Consider the following 13,150-nt stretch of genomic DNA (forward strand, 5'->3'; position numbering starts at 1 on the left):
GGTTGACTTTTAAGAGCTGTACTATTTTTCAAATTTACTTTTTAAATCAGCAATTTATTACTGTCACAGTTGACTCCATTCTGATGAATAGGAAGAACTTGAAATAACACATCTGAACAGTGGGTTGTATCATCATTCTTTGTCATAAGGCAGTGAATTAGCCAAAGTGGAATGCTTTTGTGCTAGTGGTAAAACTCAAAACAGAAGCCAATTAACTTTTCTGCTTGGTCATTGACTCTTACTAGGTCCATACACCAAAGCAAGAAACTGTCATACAGTATTTTTTTTACATTCACAGTATCACACAATTAAAACTACAAATTTGTTACAAAGCACACCTATGTATCTGAATAAACAAGTGTCCATCAACATGCTATGACTAAACATTTTCAGTTGAAGAAAACAAAACTTAAAAGCTGGGAAGTAAAAACTGACAATCACTTCAGATGAAAACCACCTTGCTATTTACGACTTCACAGGCTGTAAGTACACCTTACACAAAGTTAAAATAATTTCATTAGCTTCTGTGCTACTTATAGTCATCTTTACACTAAACACACTTTATGTTCCTCTTGTTGAAAATGTTTACTATCTTCCTTTGACGCCAACAGGAGCTATTGCAGCTCAAACTGTTGCTGGTCTAAGCCCTTTGTTGAACAACTTGTTTTCTAAAACAGAGTCAGAGTTCTCCTGTAAATGCAAGTTTTTCTTTATGAAATGTGCATAACACTGAAAAATAGCAAGATATAAGGGTCAAGAAAAAGAAAAATGAAAAGGAAAAAAAAAGAGAAAGGAAAAAACCGTTCTCACATCACCTTCCATTTGTTAGGTTACATAAATGATGAAAAGAACAGCAGCTAATGACCATGTGTACAGCCCCCCTCCTCTTAGAAAGTGTTCTACTCCTTTCACTCATAACTGCACTCGGAAGACCTGACCGATGGTTAACATGGAATACAAACCATGATAAGAACTTAGAAATGAGGTGTCATCCAAGTCCTTAAAATCCAGAGACAGATCTTTTACTGCTCCTGGAAAAGTGTTCCTTCCACTTTGCACGATTTTTGCACACCAAACTGCTTTGTCATGGCACTTTGGGATAGAAAAATAAAGTTCCTGGAAAAGGGAAAAGTGATGGCAAGTAACCCCAAGGACCAAAATACATGGCCCTTTTAAAGACTGTTTACAGAATGAAGTCTCATTTAAAACCAGGAAAACTTGACAGGGAGATTATCATTAGGTAGTTAACTTCTACATGTGTTCACCAGACTGAAACTGCACTGAGACTGAGCTACCTGGAGCAGTTTTCTTACTTGGGTACATTTGTATTTTCTGTAAAGATTTAGAGACACATTCTGCCTTTAGCCACTGGAGCAAGATTTTTCACCACTGTCAGCAAATTTGACTGAGAAGTAACTGATTGGACAGCAAGTTCATTAAATGCCAAATTAGGCTCTTTTGATTTTCTTTTCCATTTTATGAGATTCCTCATGTCCTTTCATTCTGCTCAGCCTGCTAGACGCTTATGGCTGATGGCAAGTTGCCCTACTCCCACAGCATTCCTTCCAGCCAAATCAGAGCTGTCAATCCAAATGTATCTACCAAGCCAACAGTAGGTGGTTAAATCAAGACCAGTTCTCAACACATCTTGACCTAGCAGACAAATATTCCAAGAAAGAGGGCCTCAGGAATGAAGAGTTAGTTCACTTAGGAAGCGTTTCCAAGCCTGCAAGTGATGCTTAAAACAAGTTTTAACTATCCATGGACTGTAGCTGCCTGAATTATGTACAAAACAAGAAATACGCCCCACAAGTCACTAACAAAAGAGTCAGAAGTTAGAGGGACAATGAGCAAAGAAAGAATTATCATGGAGATGAAATACAAATACCATGTACCAGTATCTTGGGCTGCATTTCTAAGTCAGTCATTGGCCTTTTGTGGCACTGTCAGCAGTGTGAATTAACCCATCGTTATTGTCCTAGTAGAACAGTGAGAAGAATCATTCAATGCCAGAAGCATCTTCTCGCAATAAACTTTTGAATGTTTATCAATACACTAAGAGCAATGGATGAAAAGTGCTCAGCATGCCATGCCTAGAACACAGGCTGCCTAGGCTGTAGTCAAATTCATCCAGTGTCTAAAGCCCAGAAAAGTCAAATGTATCCCAGGCTGCATCAAAAGCAGTGTGACCAGCGAGTAAAGGGAGGTGATTCACCTCTGCCTTTGTGAGACTCCACCTGGAAGTACTGCATCCAGTTTTGGGGCCTCCCGCATGAGAAATACCTGAAGGTGCTGAAGTGGGTCCAGAGGAGGGCCACAAAAATTATCAGAGTGAAGGAACACCTCTCCTACCAGAACAGGTGAGAGAGTTGGGGTTGTTCAGCTGGGGCAGAAGAAGGCTCCAAGGAGAGCTTACTGCAGCCTTTCAATAAAGGGGACTTATAAGAAAGACAAGAGGTTTTTTACCAAGGCCTGTAGTGACTGAAGAAGTGGCAACAGTTTCAAGCTGAAAGAATATAGGGTTATGTTGGATATAAGGAAGGCATTTTGTCAAATGAGGGTGATGAGACACTGGAACAGGTTGCCCAGAGAAGCTGTGGTTGCCCCATCCCTGGAAGTGTTCAAGGCCAGGTTGGATGGGGCTTTCAGCAAGCTGGTCTCGTGGAAGATGTCCCTGCTTTTGGCAGAGGGGTTGGAACTATATTTAAAGGTCCCTTCCAACCCAACGCATCCTGTGATTCTATGAATCTATGATTTTATGATTCTATGAAGGAACTCCAAAGCTTTCTGATTTAATATTGAAGTTTGCAGAACTCCTTTTAAGCAACTAATGGTAAATTCAGAGGGAGCATAGTAATAGAACATATTTCACTCCTCTTAAAATGAAGGTGAACTTCCCTTGAAGGTTCCTTAAAAGAACTAACTGCCCAATTACATGAAACTGCCACAGGAGAAGTACAAATCTTAGCAGTCAGCTTTTACCAGTGGTATGGGAGGTTTTAATAATTTAAACCAAAAACAATATATTGACTCCAGCAATACTCCGATAATCTTTGTGTCAAATATAATAGACTACCCCAGAACCTCATTTTTGGACAACTCCTTGCTTGATGCAATTTTAGTCTACCAACTCCTATGTGTTTGAGTGACACCTCTAAGTAAGCTCTTAATGCAAAGCCTTCTACTTCCTTATCTTGAAAGCAGTCCCTTTATTTTATAGTAGCTCACCACAGCTGTAATCATATTACATGCGTATCTGCATGGCAGAAGTCTGCCTGTGTCCAGACTTGTCTGGAATCCCCCATGTCTCTCAGCAGAGGCTTAGCTACAGCCATACAGCCTTCAGCCATCTCAGAGTGTGAGTTAAGTGTGCTCATGTCTGCTGGCAGAAAAAAAAGTACATCTGTACATTAAGTGGAAGCTAGCAATAAACTGATCAAATTCCTGATGCTATCTTCCTTTTTTGCATGTAATAAATTCAATTTCTTTTTGCTGTCTTCCCTTGAAATGGTACTTTTATTTGTATTGTTTTAGCAGAATCTACTTCTGCTACCCTAAAACCACTTAAATTTTGCTTTTGAGGTTTGGGGAAGGAGGTGTTACGTGTTTGCTTTTAAACTCAGTGGCATGCCTAGGTCCTGCAACTCTTTCAGCACAGCAGCTTTTATATTTGTAGCTAACTAACTCCCTCTTGTATAATCAGTGCTCATTCAGAAGCCACTAGCTTACATATATGTTATTAGTAATATATTAAAAAAAAATACAAAAGTCTTCAGAGGCTGACTATGCTAATTTTAGAAGGTTTATAATTTTATGACCTCTAACTACTGGAGGGAAGAGATGGATGTGCTCTAGCTGGTTTTGCAATACTACCCAAAAATCACCATGCTTAAAGACAGTGCTGAGTAGTGGTTTAGTGCTCGAGTTGTGTTGCTCAATGGGTTTTTTTGGTCTGCTTTTATTTGATACACAAGTGAAGTGTCAAGAAAATCACTCTTAATTTATACCCTGCGAATAAGTGTTCCAAAGAAGAGCAATACAAAATCTCAAAAAATCCTTTGGGTAATATCCTACTACGATACCTGACCAGCTGAAAGAAATAACTTACAAAAGGCTAAATCTAATATGTACATTTTAAAACAGATTGGCTTTATACATTTGACAAGAATACCTTGGCAACACAAGGCCTCTCTACAGGCTCCTGTACAGAGGAAGGAATAATACAACATTTTGAAGTAGTCAATGTCTACTAAGTTGCCAAAGTGATTTCTTCTTGGTTTGCTTTGTTAATTTACGTTTTAAATGTTTGGCTAATGAACTACTTCTTAATTATGTGGTTTTGTAAATACTTATGTGAATGAGTTGACATTTGACATATTGCAAACATGCTGAATGGTAGATACCAACACCTTTAAAAAACTCTAGTAAGTTGTTACAAAGGAGAGTGAGAGATTTAGACATCAATCTGACTTGCCCAGCATGAGTTCTACAAGAAGCAGTGTTTAGAAAAACCTAGAATGAATTATTTGAAGGATAAGGAAAAAGCCAAAGTGATAGATTACTAGGAAAAGTGCTCTAGTGCAGAAATCCTATAAGAATGTAGAACAGTCTCCAAACTAATGGAAGCTGCATTGTTCCAAATGTTAAAAAGCCTGTCAAAATGCCAAAGAACTTGTTGGAATAAGGAACTATCCTCCACTGGCTCTGTAACAGAGGAATTAAATGACCTCATTAAGAAGTCTTTTCTATCTTGGACACTGAAAAAGAAATCCCACTGTTTGTTCATATATGGTAGAAAGACAATCCACAGACTAAAGCATATCTTCATACAAGGTAGAAAGACGTTCCACAGACTAAAGAATATCTTCATGCAAGCCTTGTGAATTACTCAAAGTGCTGAAAACTCCTGAGAAGAACCAGATATTTGCAGCTGCTGCCAGTGTGCCATAGCATACCATTCCAGTGTAGTATTTGGCACTACAGTAGTAGCTCATTTAAAATTAATTTAGTTTTCATTAATAAAAATCCAGGGCACATTTAGACCGCAGGCCACTACTTTGCATTTGAATCCTATGAGATCATGATGTACTAACAAAGAGAGATACCATAGTATGGAAAGCAAACGCACAGCACAATGCAAGCAAATATGCAAAGCATATAGGGCCTCTGCCTTTAGTGCAGCAGATTATGTTTAGGCACCTTAAAAGTTTCTATCTGGTCACTCACACACCTATATTTCTGTCATACAATGGATGCCAGTAGATGGCTTTGTTCCTCAGAGACCCATCTGCAGAGAAATTAGATTGAAACACAAGCACTTTTGCCCTGAGAGCACAGGGTCCTGCAGCACACCTTCTTCTGGGATTAGGGCTCTGACTCCAGCTCTATCAGCAGCCACACTTACTAAAGGTTTCTCAGCAGCACAAGCAAAACTGACTTTGGTCACATCAAATATGGGGTGAGAACAGGAAGGGATGGCCAAGATCCCTTCTTCTCCTAGCATGGTAAAGGGAGACATCAGAAGTACCAAGAATCCCCCCCTTAAGAGCACAGCTCCAACTCCATTTGTAGACTGCTTCCTTTGACACCCTTGAATACCCCCTGCACCTTCCAGGTGAGGTGAAAGGGTCAGCATGGCCTTGCAGAGCTTGAGTGAAAGCACAGGGAGCAGTCAGCTGGCAGCAGCCTCTGCATCAGACAACGTGCTCTTCTAGGTAATCAGCTCTTTGCCTGGCCTGTGCCTAGAACCAGCCCCATCGTGGTCTTGTACCTCTGCAGAGGTTGCAAAAGCCAAAGAGAAAAGTAATATTTAAACATTTAAAGACTATGCAGAAAGCTGTAATGGTAGTGGCTATTTTTGGACGTATATTTTCTCTCTTCTTTTGCTGCTTGTAAATATCTGCCAAACACCTTATCTGTACCAACCCTCCCACTGTTGTTATCACAAGCACAACTGAACAACAATATGAAAGCTAAGACAAAATTAGTATAGAAACAAACTTTGGCACACCCTCTCCACTCTGTTCCCCCTCCTGGTCTGAGAGACACTGCTTTTCTGGTGTGCTTAATTGCATAGGTTGCAATGGGTTTCACAATATTATTGGAACCATGCAAATTACCACCAACAATTATGCTTTCTGAACATAACAGATATAAAGTAAGTGAAATTATCTCATAACCAATAGCTGTTTGCTTGGGGGTTTTTTGTTTGGGTTTTTTTTGTGGTTGGATTTGGTTTTTTGTAATGGAGGTGTGAAAACCGTTTGCCTGTGCATTTCTTTTGCACTGGTGGCTGCAAATATGTTCAACACAATAAAGAGAAAGGAGCTTTGGTACAATCAGATGGCCAGTTGCTAGGGACTAGAGCGTCTCCAGCCTCTCCCAGTGCTCAGTGTTATCTTCAGCTTTCTATTCCTGAATTAGATATTAAACATATTAAGACTGGTGAGAGAAACACTCGTGGATGCTGAATCTTCTTTCATTTGTCTACAGCACTACAAAGCACCCAACACTGCCTTGTTTTCTGATAGATGCCATCTGGCCAGTACATTCCGCAAGTCCATGGTATTATTACAATCCACACGACGTGGAAAGCAGTCTCAGTTCCACCTTTTCACAATGCCCCAGCACTTACTTGCTGTGTTAATCAAACAACTGTTCCATAGCACACTATGATCAACACTGACTGACCTGAAGAAAGAGACAAACTACAGTCCTAAAAGTAATGCAATTTACATCCCAACTGGTATGTATATATGCATATATACCCATCTATAAAATATCTCAAAAATAGCTAAAGACAGTAAGAAACACTTAATCATTTTTATTCATCTTCATTTATCAGCCTAGAACTTTGAGAACTTGAACCACAAGCTATCTCCAATGAGATAACCCTGTTCAAATATTGTGAAAAGTTCTGTTGCTGAATTCTTCAAGCCTGAAGAAGTGTCAGCATTTACAAATACCAAGGAGGAGGAAAAAAAGGAAGAAAAATTGCATCAGTTCTGCTGAAAATTTGTGCAATTAGTTTAGTAACTGGACCACAATGATGGGCCCTTTCTTGCTTGCAGTTACAGTCAAAGACAGAATTAAAATGATGTTTTGAAATGCAGTTTGCTGTTCTGATTTAGAGAAGTTTTCCAGAAACCTGGTGAAAGCCTGCTCACATGAACTGAAGAACCCCTAACTTTCTTCTCAATCACTAATAAATACCACATCCTTCACACAGCAGCTTTGAGCAATACTTCAAAAGAAAGAGTCGCATAGATGATTCGGAGTAGTGAGTGAGGAATGTAAATTCCATTTTGAAAACTTTTGGTCTACTAAACCCTCTATTACTCCACAAGACATGTCAGGTTCTGTCTTGAACAGGGGTTCTTTACCAGTTAAGAGACCCTGTTTATAGGTGTTAGGTTTAATAATGTCTTAAGTGCTTTTATGTTGACAGGCTTGCTGGGTAAGTCATGTTGGACTGATGTCTCTTCTCACTTCCAGCTTGCCTTGGAGTCAAGTAAAAGCTGTGGAAACTCAAGACTGCTTTTCTTCTGCCAGACTTCCGTATTAAGTTTTGCTAGAAACTGCCTCTGAAGAAAACTGTGATAGTTTCACAGATTACTTTAAAAAAGAAACTGGCTAACAAATACATGAAATATTTGGCAATTACTTCTAAAGCACAGTGGAAAGCTGGATTGTACTTGGATGGAGAAGAAAGTGGAAAAATGAGCTAACTATTCCATCTTTAAGAAACCACAAAAGGTGGTAAAAATGCAACCAGCCTTCTGGCATAGGAAATCCTGGCCTATTCAGAATAATCTAAGACTATAGAGGGAGACAGTCAGTAAAACTCTTCAATAGAATAGCTTCCTAAGCAATTTAGGAAATACCTTTCTTCACATACCTCCCTGCCCCAAAAGGGGCAAAAATCCTGCCTAATTATTGGACTAAACAAAACCACTTGCAGTTTCCAGCAAGTTATGGGAATGATTTAATGCAACCTACTGGAAGGACACTTCTAAACTATGACTATTTGAAAAAAAGCCCAGCAGAATTCCTTCTGTTCTCCTGGCAAAATACCAGTAGAAGCAACCACATTTCTCCAACTTGAAACATGTTTGCAATTGTCTGACTGGTGTATTCCTTCACACTCTTCTTCATCTTTTGTTCACTAATGTTGCTAACCATTGGATAACCAGAACTTCGTGCACCTGTACTTAAAAAAATTTTAGAGTAGTTGTTAAGGATGCAGCTGTTTAAAAAGATATAAGCTTGCAAAAAAGTCCCTATTTTCAAATAACTGATACAATTTAAGGTAGTTGTATCATAAATATTTACAGCAAGAAAATGTCTGAGTTCAACAGGAAGGCAGAAATCAGTTAGAGAGATATTTTTATTTAAAATACCAACCAACGGTACAGGACATTACATCATCCTGTCTAGTTTGTACATTATTTTAAGTGAAAGACCACATTCCACTCTCAGATCGCAAACCCAAAGGCACTCCTATTTTAGCTAGAACATAAGAACAAGCAGTTTTCCACTGAAGCAAAAGTTTTCCAAAGTCTCTACATCCCTATGGAAAGACTATTTCTCCAAGAAGGAAGCACCGCAACACCTCTCCCTGACAATTATTCTGAACAGCAGGATGAGATTTAAGAAATGACATTTCATCACATTCAAAACAGACACAACTCTTCAAAAAGACCTGAATGAAGAAAAGCTTCACTAAGCCTGCCACAGGTGATCTGGATGCCCAATTAGTTATTTGCCACAGAAGCAGATCTTTAGGTCTAACAAAACAAAGCTTGTGAGTTTTGCTAAAATATTTCAAAAAGAGAACTGTTCAAGTTACAAGTCATTAAGACATACATGTTCCTGCTCCTGGATCTTCTGATTCGTTAAGCAACCACTGAGGGCAATTGATATTAAGTAATTACTTTTGTAACTGAAATGTTGCAAGCGTACTGACACCCTTCCTGAAGTTACAAGAACCAGAGACAAGAAAGCCAACCAAAACAGATATAACATTGTTTTGTGGTAAATCACAAATTAAATTGTAAATTTGTTCATTAAAATGTATCATCTATTTGAAAATTTGTAAATAGCAACTTTTTTTTGCCAGCATATATCTTTATTACAAAGGGACATACTTAACAACTACTCTGAAGTAGATTATTTTGCTTTATAATTATTTTGCTTACAGGTGCTACAAGTACTAGCTATCACTCCTTGTGCAAAAGTCCCAGATAAAAAGTTTGTCACCTGCAGCTATCTGGGAAAAAAGTTTTCAAGAGCATCACAGCCATATAAACACAAAATCTCAAATCCAGAATTTACAAAGGAAGTCAGGACAGTACAGTGACACATGCAGAAAATGTAATTCTACAGTCTACCCAATAAAACTTACAAATAAATAACTAATTTAAATGTACCTAAGCTTTGTTTTAACTAAGAGGGAAAAACTGTAAGTAGTAGTAAACCAGTGTCAAATGTAAAAGAAAATCACACAAATAAAAAGAAAAGCAGGGAGATATCTCTATAAACTCTATGCAAAGATAGAAGGCCAAACTAATGGTATTTACCAGGGCCATTTTCTGGACATGTAGACTGCAACATGAAATGTTGGTTAACTACGCAAAACCCCCAAAATTAGAATGTCATTCTCCTCAAAATCATGCCATTAACCAAAGGCTATTCATCCTCTCAGCTGTGGATTATACAGCTGTGATTAACAACCTTTGAAAATGAAACAAAATATTTTCATTTTACCTCTAACACAGCTTGTAATTATCTCTCACTATTGCTAAAGCACCTGAGACCACAGGATAGCCCTCAGTTTTACTCAATATCACTAAAAAGTACAGTTTAAAGAGCTGGAGCCACTACAAATGAAAATGCAAGTATATTTTTGAAGTCTTGGTTCTTTCAAAGAAGATTTAACATCCTTCTAAAAGTGCAGTGATTTGTTTCAACAGAAGAGAGATGCTGACATTGTATGGCTTAGAGTGTCATATTGCCAAACCCTATACCCTACTAGACCACATCAAATTAGACACTGACCAGCAGTGGCATTCACAATACTATAGTTAGATCCCCCACTCACTGCTACTTTTCCTCTCCTGTACTTGCATACAGAGCTGTGCTAGTATTATTTGCCTAGTATGTCTGCCCCAGCATGGGAATGGGTCAGAAATGAGTCAAAAGTGGCCATTTCCACCAGCTGATAGTGCTCCCCCACCCAGAAAGTAAAAAAGCGTAACTCCTCTGCGTTGGAAATCAGTGGGAGGATCTCAGTGTAAGAGCAATGAGAGGGGAGAAGACGTCAATGCACTGGAGCTGTAAGGAGCACCCTGTGAACCCAGAGCCATTTTATGCTACAAGCTTTATTATGGAATGAATGATCATTACATGAGAAGGGAAAAAAAAAATCATTACAATAAAGCATTCAAATGGCATTGACCACTGTTATCCAGAGACTGGATCAGGCATTTGTAAACTCTCCCTATCCAGCTTTTCCTCCGAATTGCTCTAGATTCACAGTGTGAGTGAGAATGGCAATTTCTTTTGAAATACCAACCTAGTATTTAGTAATAGTCAGAGACCTGCCCCCCACTCCTCCTTCCCCACCTAAAACAACAGCATCACTTACCTGCTTCTGGATCTGGAGGAATCCTCCACATATACAAATTGAAGTCATCAGAGCCCGAAAGGATGTACTGTTGGGAATAAAAATAAAAGCAGTTTACCACAAAGTATCACCTGAACTATGCTATTCTACTATTGGTTCCTCCAAATCAAAAATGAGAAAAAAAAGATAATTTGTGTAATTCCTCACACCTCACTGATCAATTTACATTTAAATGGGGATGAGGTAACAGCACAAAAATGTTGCATGGAAATAAATTGACCAAAATTCAAAAGCATACTTCATATATCTAATGCCTACTGCCCAAAGTGTATGTTTGCTTTGCTAAATAAGGCTATGAATTTTGGTTGGCTTTAATATAAGCATGTCTAGATCTAGATCACACTCTCTATTTTGCAGTCTGCAACTCTGGTCTTTTTTTGATGTTGAAATCATTCATTGTTTTTTCTCATCTCCCAAACTACCAAGGAAAACTCCATCAAATACATACCTAAGAAGAGAGCTACCACATATGTCCATTTATACACAAGCATGCCCATTACTCATCAAGCCAGACATGTATACCAAGACCATCAAAAGTCAGTCACTGAGGACAATCTTGAACACCGAAGAAAAATCAAAGCTAGACATTCACTGTCAGCAAGTCCCAAATGGTTTAAACTCCCCCATTTATCACAGTATTAATTTCTTTCCTGGTCATAGTTACTCTGAAGAGATGGAAGGCTGCCCTTTTTCAACAGTGCACAAATGATAAACAATCTGTTTATTGTGCAGAACTTCAGGCAATATGCAATTTAAAGTAGCTTAATATACCACAAACAGGAACTGGAATGACAGGTGACATTTGACGTGGCAAAAAGCTTATGCCTCTCGGTTCTGAGAGGCAAAACTGTGCCTTGCCTCCAAACACTTATTCTCCAATAAATGACAAGGAGTATAGTTTATTTCTCTCCCAAATTAGAGATTAAATGATGCATAGTGGAACCAATCGCAGATTCCAATTCCAGTTATACTGGAAGTGTAAATCTCCATCCCTCAAGTATAGGAAGTGTAAATCTCTATCCCTCAACTGACATTACACTGCAGTTTAATCAATACAATCAAGAAGCTGGGCTTTTAATTTTATTATTATTATTATTAGGTTAGAGGAAAGGGAGAAAAAGAAATGAAGCCAGTTTGTCCCTTTTCTAACCTTTGATATGAGACAAATTCTGTTTTGCTTGGCTCAAATATAACTGGTTTCTGCCTTTCATTCTCCAGGGATACATAAAATCATCAGGCAAAGTAACATCAAGCAGTGAGGAGACAAGACCTGTAATAACACAGGACTGAGAAGCAAATAAACAAAGAATATACACTATTACAGAAAAAATGGCTATATATTTGCATGCATACTGTTTACAATGCATATAACATTAGTACAGTGTTTGGATGCTTCCTAACACAAAAATGCAGTAACGAACCACTAAAATCCCTTATCTCGTTTCCTACTATCATAATGAAACCATTCTTTTTTCTCTCATTTTTAAGAATGCAGGATGTGAGTAAGCACTTATGAATGCAATTCTGCTCATTTTCTGACAGGTAAGAAGCACTATCAAACAAAAGCTCCTTTAAAAGCTTGTGCACACTAGTTCAGCATCACTCATAAACCCATACTTTCCAAGCCAGAAAGTTATTTCTACAGCCAACATGTTCAAGCACTTAGGCAATTTACCTTCCAAACTGACCTGACGGTGCCAGGAATATGTGCTTCCCCTTTCATTTGACTGCTCGTAAATGTTAGCCCACAGCAGGCTGAGCCACTGTGCCATAACTCCACAGATTAGGGCTCATATAGGAAATATTGGAATGCAATTAGAAAGAAAGCATCTTAATATGTTTTGTTCAAGAAATGCTACATGGAAAAAGAAAGTCTCATTTATATAGAGATTTTTTTATACTAAATACTATTGCTAGTATTTTTATACTAAATACTATTATTACTATTCTTATACTAATAAATAAATACTATTTATTACCAAACTGTGTTGAAGCAGCAACTAGTTTGCCAAGGACACATGGCTAAAACCAGACTTGTAACTAAAATACCTAGAAAGCTCAGTAGCTTGAATTTGTGACTGTGCCTTTTTTTTTTTTTTCCCCACACACCATAATCAATCACAGGACCCCAAAGTGACAGATTTCAGATATCCTACATGAGAATACACAAGACAGAAAAACATGTTGTATATTTGCTGGGAATAGAGTGTCTGAGAGACACTTCAAACATGCTTCCAAAATTATTTGCAGAGGAATACGCTGTGTATCCTGTAAGACGCAATGGTCAATTGTGCAGGAAATCTCACTGCCCATGGAGCAAAAATATACTGCCTGCAAAGACCACCGACCCTAGTATACTCTGTGTTGCTTTGGAGAGAGCAAAATTTAGAGTGTCCTTGCAGTGACGTGTAGTAACAGCAACTTGATGCACTATCAAGAGTGTAAACAGGAGGTCAAGACAAGTGA

General features: G+C 38.3%; 1 protein-coding gene across 1 annotated transcript in view; it reads right to left on the reverse strand.

Moving 5' to 3' along the window:
• Nucleotides 1-13,150, reverse strand: part of DCAF5 (DDB1 and CUL4 associated factor 5) — a 70,293-nt gene that overhangs the window by 9,057 nt on the left and 48,086 nt on the right. The window contains exon 7 of the mRNA XM_085062148.1: nucleotides 10,646-10,712. Coding sequence (XP_084918274.1) covers nucleotides 10,646-10,712 — 67 coding nt within the window. The remainder of the gene's footprint in view (nucleotides 1-10,645; nucleotides 10,713-13,150) is intronic.

This window comes from Lichenostomus cassidix, chromosome 5 (genome assembly GCF_008360975.1).
Source record: "Lichenostomus cassidix isolate B80296 chromosome 5, HeHo_3.0, whole genome shotgun sequence".
Classification (NCBI taxonomy): Eukaryota; Metazoa; Chordata; class Aves; order Passeriformes; family Meliphagidae; genus Lichenostomus; species Lichenostomus cassidix.